This window comes from Sminthopsis crassicaudata, chromosome 4, assembly GCF_048593235.1.
Source record: "Sminthopsis crassicaudata isolate SCR6 chromosome 4, ASM4859323v1, whole genome shotgun sequence".
NCBI lineage: Eukaryota > Metazoa > Chordata > Mammalia > Dasyuromorphia > Dasyuridae > Sminthopsis > Sminthopsis crassicaudata.
Window position 1 is genome coordinate 281,292,815 of NC_133620.1, and position 15,125 is coordinate 281,307,939.

General features: G+C 38.1%; 1 protein-coding gene across 3 annotated transcripts in view; it reads right to left on the reverse strand.

The window, feature by feature from the left end:
• The window catches only part of DAAM2 (dishevelled associated activator of morphogenesis 2), a 137,022-nt gene that overhangs the window by 24,166 nt on the left and 97,731 nt on the right, over window positions 1-15,125 (reverse strand). For all 3 annotated transcript variants that reach the window (XM_074311009.1, XM_074311010.1, XM_074311008.1), the window contains exons 6-14: window positions 13,404-13,737; window positions 11,352-11,462; window positions 8,586-8,689; window positions 8,076-8,142; window positions 7,017-7,134; window positions 5,050-5,188; window positions 3,950-4,008; window positions 3,633-3,817; window positions 2,571-2,873 (exon numbers count right to left, since the gene is read on the reverse strand). In XM_074311009.1, coding sequence (XP_074167110.1) covers window positions 2,571-2,873; window positions 3,633-3,817; window positions 3,950-4,008; window positions 5,050-5,188; window positions 7,017-7,134; window positions 8,076-8,142; window positions 8,586-8,689; window positions 11,352-11,462; window positions 13,404-13,737 — 1,420 coding nt within the window. The remainder of the gene's footprint in view (window positions 1-2,570; window positions 2,874-3,632; window positions 3,818-3,949; window positions 4,009-5,049; window positions 5,189-7,016; window positions 7,135-8,075; window positions 8,143-8,585; window positions 8,690-11,351; window positions 11,463-13,403; window positions 13,738-15,125) is intronic.

Genomic DNA, 15,125 nt, shown 5'->3' on the forward strand with positions numbered 1-15,125 from the left:
TATTTTGCAGTTAAGAAAACTGAAGCTCAGAGTGGAGGCCACACTGGATGTAAATAAAACCAAGATTTGAACACAAGTGCTCTGATTACAAATCCAGCAGTTTTTCCACTACACAGTGATGACTGCAAGAGATATTTGTCCTAAACTTTATTAATAATTGCTATTATACTTTATAATTTCAAGAGTAGATAGCATTCAATATTGTTAAATCATATCTATCAACTATTTCAGGATTTTAAAAAAATCCCATGGACTTTTTGAATACTTTCTATTTATTTATTTATGCAGTGTCTCCCCTACTAAATTACCTGTTTGGGTGACATCATACATTTCCTTCCTTGGACAAAACAACAGTACTCATTTGCTTAAAGTCATACAGACAGTTTATCCCCAGTTTAAGTACTAGACTGAGGTTTCCCACCTTCTTTTATTAGGGAATAAGCCCATTGTGGAAAAGGACTATTCATTCTTCTTATATGTATCTTTTCCTAGCAACTAATATAGCTTTACATATAACAGATGCTTAATAAATATCTATTGATTGGCAGGCTGAATGACTTGCTTGAAAATAATAGGAGTCCTAGCAAATGGTCGACCATCTCAGTCTCCTCACCTATAGTGATGCAATTGGTCTAAAATTTCTCTACAATTTTTTCCAGTTCCAAAATTCTGCAATCCTATTATCTGTTTATGCCAGTGGCTAAGCTATTTAGAGACAACTTCATTACTCAATTCTACATCTATAAATGGCTACTACTTTTCAGTGGCAACAGTCTTAAATAAACAGTCATAACTAGCGTGGGACAAACAGGGCTTTGCCCCAGGGCTCCAACATTTGGTGATTTATGCTCCCTGTCCATGGCAACTGCTATTCCTGCATCTCTCCATTGTCCAGGAGACACTAACCTTATACATTCAGAGCACTGATACCCTGCCTAGCATACTAATAGGGAAAGATAAAATAACAGTGTAGAGAATTATGTGATGGCAGGGCTAGTATGCTAGACAAAGCAAAAGCATTCTTAGTTAGAAAGGTGGGTATAAAATACAACTCAATTAAGAATTGGTACATATGCCAATGAATTTCATTAGTTCTGCTACAAATTTATATACTACTGGCAACCACTAGTTAAGTAGTAATTAATATGTGTTCAATTATTTGCAACTATGCACTGTATTTGTGTATTCACATCTATTTATAGGTAGTTAAGTGTAACTCTCATTCTGATGATGCAAGTGAAAGGCATCTTTAGTCATTCATCTTTAAACTGACAGTTCCTTGAGGGCAGGAACCCTTTTTGAGTACCCAGCACTTAGCACAATATCTAGTATACAATAAGTGTATGTCTGCCAGTGTCTGTGTATCTATATGTCAAAGAAATGAATGGAATATCAGTTCATGAGGTTGGTCTAAAAAGTGGTTAGATGCCCTGAACCTTCATAGACACATCTAGATATTATTTATATGATTAAAAAACAAACTGCCAGAGACTTTTAAACAATCCCCCATATCAGTGACAACAAAATTACCTCCAGAATGATGGTAAGCACTTATGTTTGTTGACTGACTGACTAAATACTATGTTTCTACCCTTATTCCTTGGCAAGATTTCTTCACTTTGCTCTTGTATTATATCTCTTGATAAGAATTAGTCATTTCAAGTCTCTATTATGCATTCCTTGCCTTTTTCTCACCTGAGATTGTAAACAAACTGCTCTCCTTATTCAGGTTGTTCTCTTTCCTTTTCTCCATGTGCACTATTCTACTTAAAAATCAAATTTATAATTCAATGCCCTCTAGGAAAAGTTCCCTGATTATCTTACCCAGCTCTGATTACTGCACTCCTTGAACTCTTAGGACTTAATCATTTAATTTTCACTGTAGTATTGTGTTACAAATATTTTTTTAATCTCTCTCTCTCTCTCTCTCTCTCTCTCTCCATATATATATATTTTTTCTCTCTGTTTCTGTGAATCTGTCTTTCTCTTTCTATATATCTATATCTCTCTCTATATATGTTTCTCTGTCTCTCTGTCTCTCTGTCTGTCTGTCTCTCTCTCTCTCTGTGTCTCTCTGTGTCTTTCTGTCTCTCTGTGTCTTTCTGTCTCTCTGTCTCTCTCTGTCTCTCTCTCTCTCTCTCTCTCTCTCTCTCTCTCTCTCTCTCTGTCTCTATCTGTCTCTCTCTCTCTTTCTCTCTCTCCCTCTCTCTGTCTCTGTCTCTCTGTCTCTCTCTCTGTCTCTCTCTCTGTCTCTCTCTCTCTCCTCTCTCTGTCTCTCTCCCTCTCTCTCTCTCTGTCTCTCTCTCTCTCTCTGCTTCTCTCTCTCTCTCTCTCTCTCTCTCTCTCTCTCTCTCTCTCTCTCTCTCTCTCTCTCTCTCTCTCTCTCTGTCTCTCTCTGTCTCTCTCATATCATAGCTCTCCAGTTAGAGAGAGCTCCTTAGATCTTAAAACAATACCTCTTCTATATACCCATCCAAAACACTTGGCCAAGGGTTCTGGAGACTATGTATATTCAAGGAATGTGGTCTCAGGGTAAAGAACACAGAAGTATTCCAGGTCTTTTTGCTCACCTCATTCAACTTTATCCAGTTGAAAGACTTCAGCGGATGGGAAGGCTGCGGTACACACTTCTTCCTGAGAGGCAGGCAGCTGCTAGGTAGAGAGGTTAGAGGAGGGGGCATCTCCACACCAAAGCAAGGGGGTGCCCCTGGAGGAGGGGGAGGTCCACCAGGTGGAAGAGGTGGGGGTGGGGGTGGGGGGCTACAGGAGAAAGGCAGGGGAGGTGGGGGTGGAGGTAAGTCAGTGGAGTTTTTGGAAGAGGGGAGGGAAAGGGGACCTCCTGGAGGAGGAGGGGAAGACACAGTACCAGTGGGCTGAAAGGTAAAAGGAAATCAAAGTAATAATTAACAATGTTGTCTATGAGCCATGACCTCCTAACTCCATTTCTGCCTTTGTATCTTATACCCACTCCCTTTCTCAACTTTATATCCACCCTAACCCTCATTGTTTTCTTTCTCTCCTCTTTAACCTTTTTTTTTTTTTTTTTTTTTTTTTTGATGCTGGGGTTAAGTGACTTGCCCAGGGTCACACAGCTAGGAAGTGTTAAGTGTCTGAGGCCAGATTTGAACTCGGGTCCTCCTGAATTCAAGGCTGGTGCTCTATCCACTGCGCCACCTAGCTGCCCCCTCTCCTCTTTGACCTTAACCTCCTGCACTCACCCTAATCCTCATGTCTGTCTTTCCAAATCCAACAAACACACAATGGATAAGAAAGAATACAAAGACAGGAACATACATAACACCTATTTGGGATATTCATAATTACAGAGACACAGACTTACACAAGGCTGCAAAGATGGATGCAGCCTTGCATATATTCAATGCAGTCTCACTGTTATCTTGAGGGCTTCCTTTACCCTTTCCCTTAGTTTTAGGTTTTCTCAATTCTCCCTTTCTCCTTATCCCCTCTCTGATTCCCCCCGCCCCCACCCTTTTCTCAGTAGTGCTATTTAACCTTCTCACTGGAAACCTGGTACACTCCCTTTCTCATCCCCGGTCCTGGATATTGACTCTGGCACATTCACATGGCATAGGTGTGTGTTACAAAAGGATGTAACAGCTTAAAACTCTTACCGAGAACTCATTAAACTGAGCTACCAATTCTGCCAACTGTCCCCGGACTTGACGTAGTTCCTGGGACTCTCGGGCCAGCTTGTCCTTCATCTTGTTCAGAGTCTTCATCATCTCATCTTTTTCTATGGTTTTTGTCTCACATTCCCGCTCTTTCCGCTCTAGCCGGCTCACCAGCTCTGTGTGCTCTGGGGGATTAGGGAGGATCAGCAGGGAAAAGGGAGTCACTATCTTACCAATCATGGCAAGAAGGATTCTGGAACATGAAGAGACTGGGGTGAGAAGGAACAAAGCAGGCAGCCCTGTTCATACATACTTACCTTTTCGGAATTTCTCAGCTTGATCTCGCCACTGATTCACTTCATTTTCATTGACAAGCCTGAAGAAAGAAATTATCTTTCACTTGCTGATAATCTTTGAAATTCATCCCTTTCACTACATCTGGCCCATCTAGCTTGCTTTCCCTTCCATCCAGTCCAATTTCTAACCTTTCAGCCTCCTTTCTCCTAAATTGACCAAAATCAGTCAATTGATTTCCCAATCAATATCCTTAGATTTGCCCCAAATTTTCATTTTCTTATCCAACTCACAGTATTCTAAAATATCTGAATTAGGAATTAAAAATAAGCCCAACCTTCTCATTTTTTTTATAAACCATGTAAATAAGGCCCCCAAAGATTAAGCAATTTGAAGGTCACACAGCAGATTAATGCCATTACAAAATGGTTCTTCTACTCTCATCTGTTCTCCTCCCCAACCAAAAAATATTTTTTTTATATCCCACCTTCTGTTTCCATGTTAGCTGGAGTCAGGATGATTGGGGAAGGGATAGGAAAACTGTTATGGGCAGAGATGCTAGTCTTTTGGCCCTAACCAGTGGTCCAAATTCTCAGCTTCTGTGTTAGTGGAGGGAACTGTCCTCAACTCTCCTCAATTCCCCAACAGTGTAGGGTCAGTTTTTAAGCTTCCTAAATAGAGTAATGCAGCAAACTCTCGATTATCTGGGCTAATGAGAAGTGTGGCACAAAATAATTCAAAACTCTGTATAATTAAAATAACCATTTCTACTTGGCTTAAAAATATACAGCATGAATTTATTTTAAGCAGATTTACTCCCCTAATGATATTTGGCTCAAGCTGATACTAAAATATGCTTGTGTTATTTGAATAGACATTGATTGATAGTGTAGAAATGGCTCCCAGAAATATATTGGGTAGGGAGGAGAGGTAAAAGGAAGTCAGACTGGAACTAAACATTTGTTGTGCATAAACCTCAAAGTGGATAATCGAGAGTCAATTAAAATTCTACACACTACTTGGAGGTTGTTGACTTTGGAAAGAGAAAGTTGAGATTTTATGAATGGAAAGGGTAGAGAAGAGTAGGGAGAAGAAGGAAGGGAGAAGGGTCACTGCTGCTCACATCTTGATGATATTTTTGACGTTGAAGTTCTCCAGGGGTGCCAAATCAGGGTCCACGCCCCTCTCATCCTGTAGGACGATCTGCTGGAGGATCCGATCAAGGAGCTGCCAATGATGGATGCTCCCACCATTCCGCTTATCTGAAGGCAAGGCAGTCACTGTGTCTTAACTGAGCCCCAGGGACTAGGGCCTGGGTATCACAGCCTGGGGCATAGAGTAAAGAGCAGACACAGCCCCCAACTGAAGAAGGAGATGTGGTCTGCCCTTTGGGGAAGCTCCCAATCTAATGAGGGGAGATCAGAAAAATGTAGCTCCTGGAAATTCATAAATCTAATTCACTCTCAATTGGAGAGCTTATCTGCTGTGGAATTTTAAATCCCCAGGTCCATCTCTCATCATTCCCCCAGCTAGATCTAATTCTCCTAGCTTTTTGTTAAAAAGAGAAACTCATTTTCATATCTTCCAAAGGAAAGTATATTTAGAAAGGTGAATCAATTACAAAATTAATGAATTCCAAAGGAAAATAAAAATGAAAGTAGATTGTGCTTTGAATTATTCATGCCACTACTCCATAAGAACAGACAATTGAGAGATAGATATAACATATTACAGAAGAGTAGGGGTCATTGACTGTGTTTGTGGGATAGAGAATGAGTAGTGTTATTCAGGGAAGGCATCCCAGAGGAAGTCCCTTTATACAGGTGAAGACACTGTTTTGTTTGTTCAAAGGCCTAGTGTTATTGAGGTCACTGCTCTCTAATCATTTAGCTGCACTCCAGTCCCTCATGAACCCTATTCTTGGTCTGACTGGACATGTGGGGATTTGTGTTGCTATTACTTGTGTCTTGTATCTTTTGCCCCTCACCCCCATTTACAAGGTAGTCACCCAATCTGCTTCTTTGAGTAAATGGATTCTCTATTTCTTCCTATGCTTTCTAGCAATCACAGGAAAAAACAATCTTGGGGAATCTGACCGTGAAACATCATAGAATCGCAAGGATGGAGTGTGCCATAACACCAAAGTTTAATTGAACAAAGAATATACAGAATCATCCTCACTGTCCCACATGAGACCTACTGTCATGAGAAACAAGCAGTCCAAAAAGACTGGAACCCAAGAGAGTAAAATTAGAACTCAGAAAGGAAATAGAGGGACCTCCTACTTCCTCTGTCTTCTTTTTTGGAGAGAAGCAGTGGCAGATTCCCATTGCTCTCCCTTTCTACATTTTATAGGACTTTTTTTGCTTGTTTGTTATATTCTTCTTTCCTCAAGGAAAAATGAGATGAGAGGGCAAAGCAGAGGTTTTCAGGTATGGAATATATATATATATCCTGTGACAATTTAAACCCATTTCTTCTTTTCAAGTCTTTATGACTTCAGAGTAGAGTAGTAATCACAAATAATGTGACTAATCTGTACTCTTAGAATAACTCTAAAAATGATGAAAACAAGTATGTGGGCAAGTAGAAAGTAGAAAAGGAAAAAATGGGGAATAGGAAAAACTAGGGGGGAAAGATATTTTTAATAAGATCTCCCCTATTTACCTAGCACAAATATTATTTTTTTCCTAACTGGAAACTCCACAAGAAAATGGAAAGCTTGACTGTCAGAAATACGAAAGTGGGGACTATATGACTTTGAAATGAAAAGATCAAGATTATGCTTGCTGGTCAAAGACACTGGAAACTCAATTATTTAAGTCTCCTGTTCCTCCCAAGAGCCTCGGTCCTTCAGAGTAGACTAGAGGTAGGGACCTAAACCATATTTTTCTTTCCACAAATACAAGGAGCTAACAGTAGCTGGAGCTTCTGGACATTTTTGATATGTCCTGGTCTCCTAGAAGAGTCATCCGACTATCTTCCCGGGGAATTGCACTCGGGAAAATTCTGCTAAAAGGGGACTCTCCCATCTCCCTAAGTTAAATGTGTGTAGTCTCTACTGATAGTGTAGGAGGAGACAAGACTTACAAGGTAGCTGCAAACAGTGTTGCAGCATGGAGAGCAGATAGGGATATGCTTCCGTGTGTTTCAGCTTCCTATGGATCAGGTCAAACATTTGTGATGCACTCTTGGTATCAATGTGTACCTGATGGAAAAACAAAGTAAGGAATAAATGAATGAGGAACCCAAGGAAGGGAAAGAGGGAGGCAAGAAGAGGAAGGAGATGATTCTGAGTTTTAATTTAATGAAATATCTCTGAGATACCTCCTTCCATTTCTCATCTCCCCAACTGTCTCAGCATAAACAGCCAGAGATCCCACCCCTTACAATTTGCTTAGATACAAGTAAAGAAGTTCATAATTAACTGTGATGATGTGGAGAACATTGCTATGGATAATCATAACATAGACAATTATCTGGCTTGGGAATTTATCACATTTTTATGGTGTGAATTGTTTAGCTGGGATTCTGCCAATACTGTCTATGTGTTAGATCTTCCAGTACAGTAAGCAGCTCTCTAAGAATTTAAATTGCTAAAAAGGTACTGACCTATATTCCTCACCTAGAAGTTCCCTACACTTAGGAAATCACAGGTCCAGAACCTACCCTATTCCTATATTTTGCTGAGGTTGACATTAAAATAAGACTATATTCCCTTAAATACAAATCAAATGAAGATATATCCCAAGAGGAGTATGTTGTTTACTAGTCACCTATGTGTTGGATAATTACAACTGATAATCCACATAGTAGCCATAGGTAATACAGAGTTGATTCTATGTTTCTTTAAGAATGTATGCCTTCCTTGCCATGTGACCCTAGACAAGTCTCTTAACCCCAATTGACTCAGTAAAAAAAAAAAAAAGGATGCCTTTTTTCCTTTGAGGATCAGGACCTATGGACACATGCTAATTCTACAAAGAGTTCTGGCAGAATCTAGACATTGTAAGCACGCTGGAAACAAGAAAGCTAATAATGTTCTTTGTATAATGCCCACTTTGGTGTACCATCCTTCAGGAACCTCTGGAGAAACCATTGGGAGGATTGATACATATTGTGCTTGCATTGCATCCTGGTGGACCTCACCATGTCAAACCTTCTGGCTAATTCCAAGTCATCCTCATTCCGGACCATTTCAAAGAAGTCTAAGTGCCTGGGCAAGGAAAAGATAAAAATGTCACAAATGAGCAGTATCTAACAGTAAAGAAATCAAAGTTAGATAAGATCCAAACACCCCTTCAGCCAAACATTTACTCTCTATCTCCTCCACACAGATGGGCAGAGAATATTTAATTTGCTTTGGAGGAGAGATTGGTGAACAGAGAAATGATCAAGCAGAAAAGAAACTAAAGATATTTTAAAAGATCCATAGGTTTTAGCCTAGACCAAATTGTGAAATGTCTAGCTTAATCTGTATACCATAAATTCTTCCCTATGCTTCTCATTCTTAGAAGTCTTCTCAGATACTTGATAATTACTCTAGGCTTACTCTCCTTGGATTGTTCCTTTTGTGCTTCTCCCCACCATCCTGAGTTTATTATTCTTAGGCCTCCTCTTTTACTATGAAATGAATAAGTCTTTCATTTTTTTCCCTACCTGTCCAATATGGCGTTCTCATGCCTGCGAAGTTTGTCAATCACAGGCTGTATTCCCAACATTAGGAACTCATATCGCAGATGTAACCGAAACTCCAGATTATCCTTGAAGAAAATTGGGATGGGGTGAAATTTGAATGAGGATGAAGTGGGATATAGAGCAGAATCAGTAAAGAAACATTTATTTCATTGTCTAGGTCAGTAAAGCACCATCATTTAATGTTTTCTTTAGCTCTTAATGCACTTCTCCCCCAAACTGTACCCCATATCCAATCTGTTGCCAAGTCTAGTCAATTCTACCTCCACAACATCTTTTTTACAATTCCTCTTCCCCCCTGTGGTGCTGCCGCCATCTTGATGTAGCCACTCATCCCTTAACTCCTAGATTTTGGAAATAGCCTTCTACTTGATGTCCATGTTCTATTCAATTATTAAGTTGATCTCCCTAAAAGGAAGGTCTGACCATGTCACACCCAGTTCAATAATCTCCAGTTGTTTCTTATTGCCTCTAAGATCAAATATAAAATCTTGTTTGATTTTTAAAAACTCTTCATAATGGGGGTCCTTCCTGCCTTTCCAGATATTTTATATCGTACTTCTCTTGCACTGCAATTCTATGACAATGGCCTCTTTGTTATTTCTCAAGCATTCCATCATCCAAATCCATGTATTTTCACTGACTTTTTCTCCCTATAACTCTCTCGCTCTTTATCTTGTCATCTTGACTCTCCTGAAATCTTGGCCATAATCCTGCATCTACAAGAAGCTTTTCCTAATCCTCCAAGTTGTATATCTCTTATTTGTGCATAGTTGTTTGCTTGTTAAGATTGTGAGTTCCTTAAAAGAAGGGTTTTTTTGTTTGTTTGTTTGTTTTTTTGCCTTTTTGCATCCTGACACTTGATAGACACTTAATAAATGCTTGATGATTTGACTTTCTCATTATATCCTACACTAGTTCCTGAAATATATGTTCTTGGTCACTCCAAAATTTACAAGGTCCCATAGGAAATTCCACCCAAAGGGGAGAGAGAGAAGATGCAAATTTTATTCAACTTCTTATTAGTCTTTTAATGAGAATATACAATATATTACCTATTTAATAGAATATGTTACCTATTCAACTGCAGGTATATAAAAATATTACCTATGCAATCTGCAAATATATTGCTTACACAACTTTGGCTTAGCCTGCCTAGCAAAGCTGGTACATATTCTAGGCTTCTGGAACCTAAGTAATAACACCATCACAAGGTCAAGGCACTATCAGAAACTTATTATACTTTTGACACTGTCCTGGTGGACTGGATTGGGAGTGTCATTTATAAGGAGGATAATGGAAATAAAAACAATGTTGAGAACATGCACTAACCCCATCCTGGAACAAGACCATACTGAGAGCTGTCTGTTTAATTTAGGGGTGCCCTTTCATGTACACTATAGTTACTTTTCTAATGTCTTTATTCTTAAGGCTTTATTTAGTCAATCTCATGGATAAGCTCTAACTCTAAGATCTAAGAGCATTAAGGATTATTATTATACAATAAAATATATCAAGATAGTATGAAGTTCAGGATTTATAGTCACATCTTCAGAACATAGTTCAAGAGTAACAATATCACTGACATCTCAGAAAGTTGTTCTAGAAATGTTAATCCATACCCCTTATTCTTCAGTTTGTTCCCAAGCACTAATTCTTCATTCTCCAACATTGTTTTAAATTCCAGCACTGTTCCCATCCTGGATTTCTCACTGCCTTTAGACCCTTCAGATAAGACCATTTTTTTTTCTGATTTGTCTGGCTTTCCCTCCAAACCCTCTCACTATAATAACCTATATCTATTCCTTTTGCTCTAGTTAACTTATTAGACTGTCTTCTATTATTCAAATGATCCTTCAGATCTCTTCTTTTTCAGGAAGTTTTCCTGAATTTATCTATCTATCTATCTATTTTCTGGGATTGATTAAAAAAGAGAGATCAGAGCCTTTGAGTCCTCTAATTTAACTGGTCTTGATCCATTTAAGTTTTAAACTTTATACTGGGCCTGTTCTGACTAATGTTAACAGTAGAAAAGAACTGTTTATACTTGCTCTGTGAAGAGTAATTACTTGTTAGTTTAAGTAAGAAGCTAAGCCTCAATCACAGCATTTAAAGTGATCTTTGCTGTGAAATTCAAGACACTTAGCATGGACTAAGAGTTTTGAAGTCTAAATATTTAATTGTTTATTCATTGGCTTTAATGGCTATAATGGCTTTAATGAAGACCAATCTTTTTGCTTAAAAGAAACAAAAAGCTAACATTAACAAAATTCATATAAATAAGATCTTATTTCTTTAATTGACTAATGTCTGATGGCAACCATTAGGACTGATTTCAATGGTAGATACAATGATAATATAATGGATCCCCTCCTCTTCATAATATCAGTATGATAGAGACACAGTTTTACATTTTACTTTTTATTTATATTTTGCTTTTATCAGGCTGATACTTCAAGTAGTTATATTTCAGAGGGCATGACTCTGGCCTATGATGTATACAAGTACATAGTATCTGTATTGTAACAGTTGGCTTGGACTTTGTATTTGTATCACATTTTAATTTTGTTGGTTAATATAGAGAGAAGGTTAATATAAACTTCCTAAAAGTGATGATGGTGACAGACATTGCCCAATATTCTACCCTAGGATTCCCTAAATTGGAAAAACCTAATTAAGGCAACACTGCACTCTGGGAGAGACTAGGGATTTGGGAGGAAAGTGACCTACTTCTCCAGCACCAGCATTGAGGACGGCGTTAATGAAGGACATGATGGCTGTCTTCAGATTCACTTCATCTCGATAGCGCCCCATGCTTCGGTCCAGCTCATTCAACAAAGTCTAGAAGGGGAAAGAAGACAGATCTTAATGCCTTACTAGTCTTGACTTGTTGCCTGCTTTTGTTCATGTTATTCTGTTGGCCAATCCCACCCCCATCCTGCCTATTGCCTTCTTTAAAGCCTCTCTTAAAGTTTATCTTGACTCCTTCTGATTAAGACTTTACCTTACCAGTTATATTAGTGCTGGCAAAATGTTTTTTTTTAGTTTAAACTCTTTTATGAGTTGTGTTCTGTGTTCTGTTACTCCAACTGAGTTTAAGGGAAGGAACAAATTCTTTATATCTATATCTATATCTATATATCTATATCTATATCTATCTATATCTATATCTATCTATATATATAGATAGATATAGATAGATATAGATATATATCTTTTCTGAAGTTCCTAATATAGAGACCTATTCATTGCAGACACTCAAAATTGTTTAAAAATTAAACAAAAAAAAAAAACTCCAAATGGAGTTCTATGCTAGATTTGGGGTAAAGTTGGGAGAAAGTTAAATTGAAGTTTTAGGTATGAAGAAAACCAATAAATATCAGTTTCTTGAGACTCTGGAAAACTTCTTGTAGCCCAAAATTCTAGGCAATATTTGGTCATCTATAAGGTCATTGGACTTTGGGCTCAGGCCTATCAGAGCATTCTTTGTAATATCTAACTTCAATAAAAGGCAAGGAAGCAGAAAGTATTGGCCCCTAGCATTAGAAAGACCAGAGTTCAAAGCCCACCTATGTCTTTTATTAGCTTTGATCATGGGCAAGTCCCTTTACTTTTCTAAGCCTCATTTTTCTTATCTGTAAAATGAAGATAATCATATATGCCTCACAATGTGGTTGTGAAGTTCAGATAAAATAATAATAGCTAACATTTACATAGCATTTACTAAGCATTAACCACTGTCCTAAGTGTTTTCCAATTATTTTTATAATTGATCTTTGTAATAATCCTGAGAAGCAGGTGCCTTTATTAACCCCATTTTATAGAGAAGGAAACTGAGGCAAATAAGTGTGAAGTGGCTTTCCCAGGAATCTACTGCTAGTAAACATCTAAGCCCAGATTTGAATTCAAATCTTCCTGACTCAATGTCCAGCACTCTATTCACTCTATCACCTCTCTGCCTACAAAGTAAAAGTGCTTTGCAAACTGTAAATTGCAAATGAATACCAATATTGTTCATCTTGTTATTATAAACATCTCATTCTCATCTTTTTGGATGGGGTTCAGAAAGAAACAGTGCTAGACTGCTCTTATTCTTATACATTTGATGTTCTATGAACCATTGCAAAAATTTTCTCTATTTTTGTAGTTAAATGAAAGTATTGGGATGTGAGCTTATTGTCCAGAGGCCTGATAAAAGCATTCTTGATACAAGGATGTACATAAATACATCTTCCTCCTACCACGTGATTTTGATTTCTTCTTCTAGGTCTTTCTATATGTCAAAAGCTTTTTGTTCCATGATTTAGTATGGCAATATTTATTAACTCTATTATTTAGTTTTATGAATCAATGTTATATTAGAACAACTGTAGTCCACAGCTATTGATGTCCTGATACCCTGAGAATTTATTGATTGAATTTTCCAGGATATTTCAAAATCTGTATAACTTTTACTATTGCTATTATTATCAACTTTTGTAAAAGTAACCCGTTTTCCTGGTCAACCTCTTGGAGACATCTCTGGTCCATCCCTTTCCCATATTAGCTCTTTATTTCCCAAGTCCCTTAACCTAGTTGATTTATCCATATACTCTTTACATGATGCCTTCTTCATACGTCCATCTTTATGCTATCTCCATGCATACTCAAATTCCTTCCATGTAAGCTTCATCACCTTATTCCCCCAGTCCCTTTACTTATATACATTCCTCATGCCCCAGTTGAAATAGCACCCTTGTGTAGCTTTGTAAATGACTTTCATATTGTTCTCATATCCCTCACCTGGAAGCGTGTCCTCTCAGCTGCATACACCTGGTAGTGCAACATGGCTTGGAGCACCTTCTTATGGCCCCCAGGCACCAGACAGACAGCACCCAGGATCTCAAGCACAGCCACCTTGGTTTTGCTATTCTCAGTGCGTAAGCTTTGGGCAATGGTGCTAATGCCCTCAGGTTGTGCCAACACATGGGCACGACCCTGGGAATTGTTCATCAATGCCTTGATGCAGCCAATAAGGGATGTATGTATTCGGCTCTCACAGGTGGCATGGTCCATACTCCGAAGAAAGTTCAAGAGGCAGGTCAACCCATCCAACTCAATGAATCGAGTCACAAATCTGGGGAGGGGAATAAGGAGAGCAGCGTGGAGTGGGAGAAAAGAATGTGAGAGTAGGCAAGGTACACTGACATAGCATTCCACATTTTGTTGCTATTATTTATTGTTCGGAGTTTCACCTGTGTCTGACTCTACATGATCCCATTTGAGGGTTTTTTGGGGGGTTCCATTTCCTTTTTCAGTGCATTTTACAGATGAGGAAACTAAGGCAAACAGGATTGAGTGACTTCCCTCTAGTCACTCAGTTAGTTCATGTCTGAGACTTGATTTAAGCCCACAAAGATGAGTTTTCCAGATTCTAAATCTGTCATTCTATCCACTGACCTACCTACCTCCTTGTTCTTTCACATGTGCAATACCTAATAATGTAATAATAATACCTAATAACCCACACCACTGTGCACCAATTTGCTCTTCATAGCTATGCATGTATTTATATTATGTATTTACTATACATAACATTCATATTATATTTGTATTCCAAGTACATTATACCCACACATTAGTTCCTCGTCATCCTATCATTTGGCATTGCTCTGTTTTATAACCTGGCTTTAGATTATAAACTCCTTGAGAGAAAATTCTGCCTTTTGATGCTTTTGTATTCCACAGGGCTTGACACATCATAGCCACTTAATAAATATTGATTGATAGATTTCAATTTATGTTTTTAGGTTATTACAGATATTCATACATTCTAAAATCTAGCTAAATTGACCTTGATGATCATTATATATGTCTTTCTATCTTCAATTTCTTTGCTCTTTGCACAAGCTATTTCCCAAATCTGGAAAGCATGCTTTCTTACCTCTGCTTCTTGCAATACCTAGATTCCTTTCCTTTGAAAAGAAGTATCTAATTTTTAAAGATTTTTGAAGGGATGCTTGCGCTCTCACAGGCTTCTCTCCATTTCTATATACCATGACACTCTGATGAAGTCCTTTTGGTTCTCTTGTCTAGCTTCATTGCCCTCTTCCAATAGCATCTTCTTCTATCTTTGATCAAAATGATTGAGGATAGGGCAGGTAGCATTTAGTAGTTCTAATTACTATCTTTTTCACCTCCATAAATTCACTAAAAGGATACAGTTTTTGTTTATTATTTTTTCAAAGTTAAGCTGAAATGCCTCCTCTTAAAAGAATCTCTCCAGAGGCTATGGTCCTCTCACTAAAATAACACTATATTTACTTTGTATATTCATATTCCATCTTGTGCCTGACCTGTAGAATTTCCCACTTGTACTTACCTGCTCAGATATAATCAGACACATTGTACCTTGACTCCAACATAATATCATTTTGGTTCTCTTAAGAACAAAAGAAAACAACCAGTTGTACATAGGTGTTATTTGCTTTAATAGAATATAAGCTCCTTGAGGGAAACAACTGA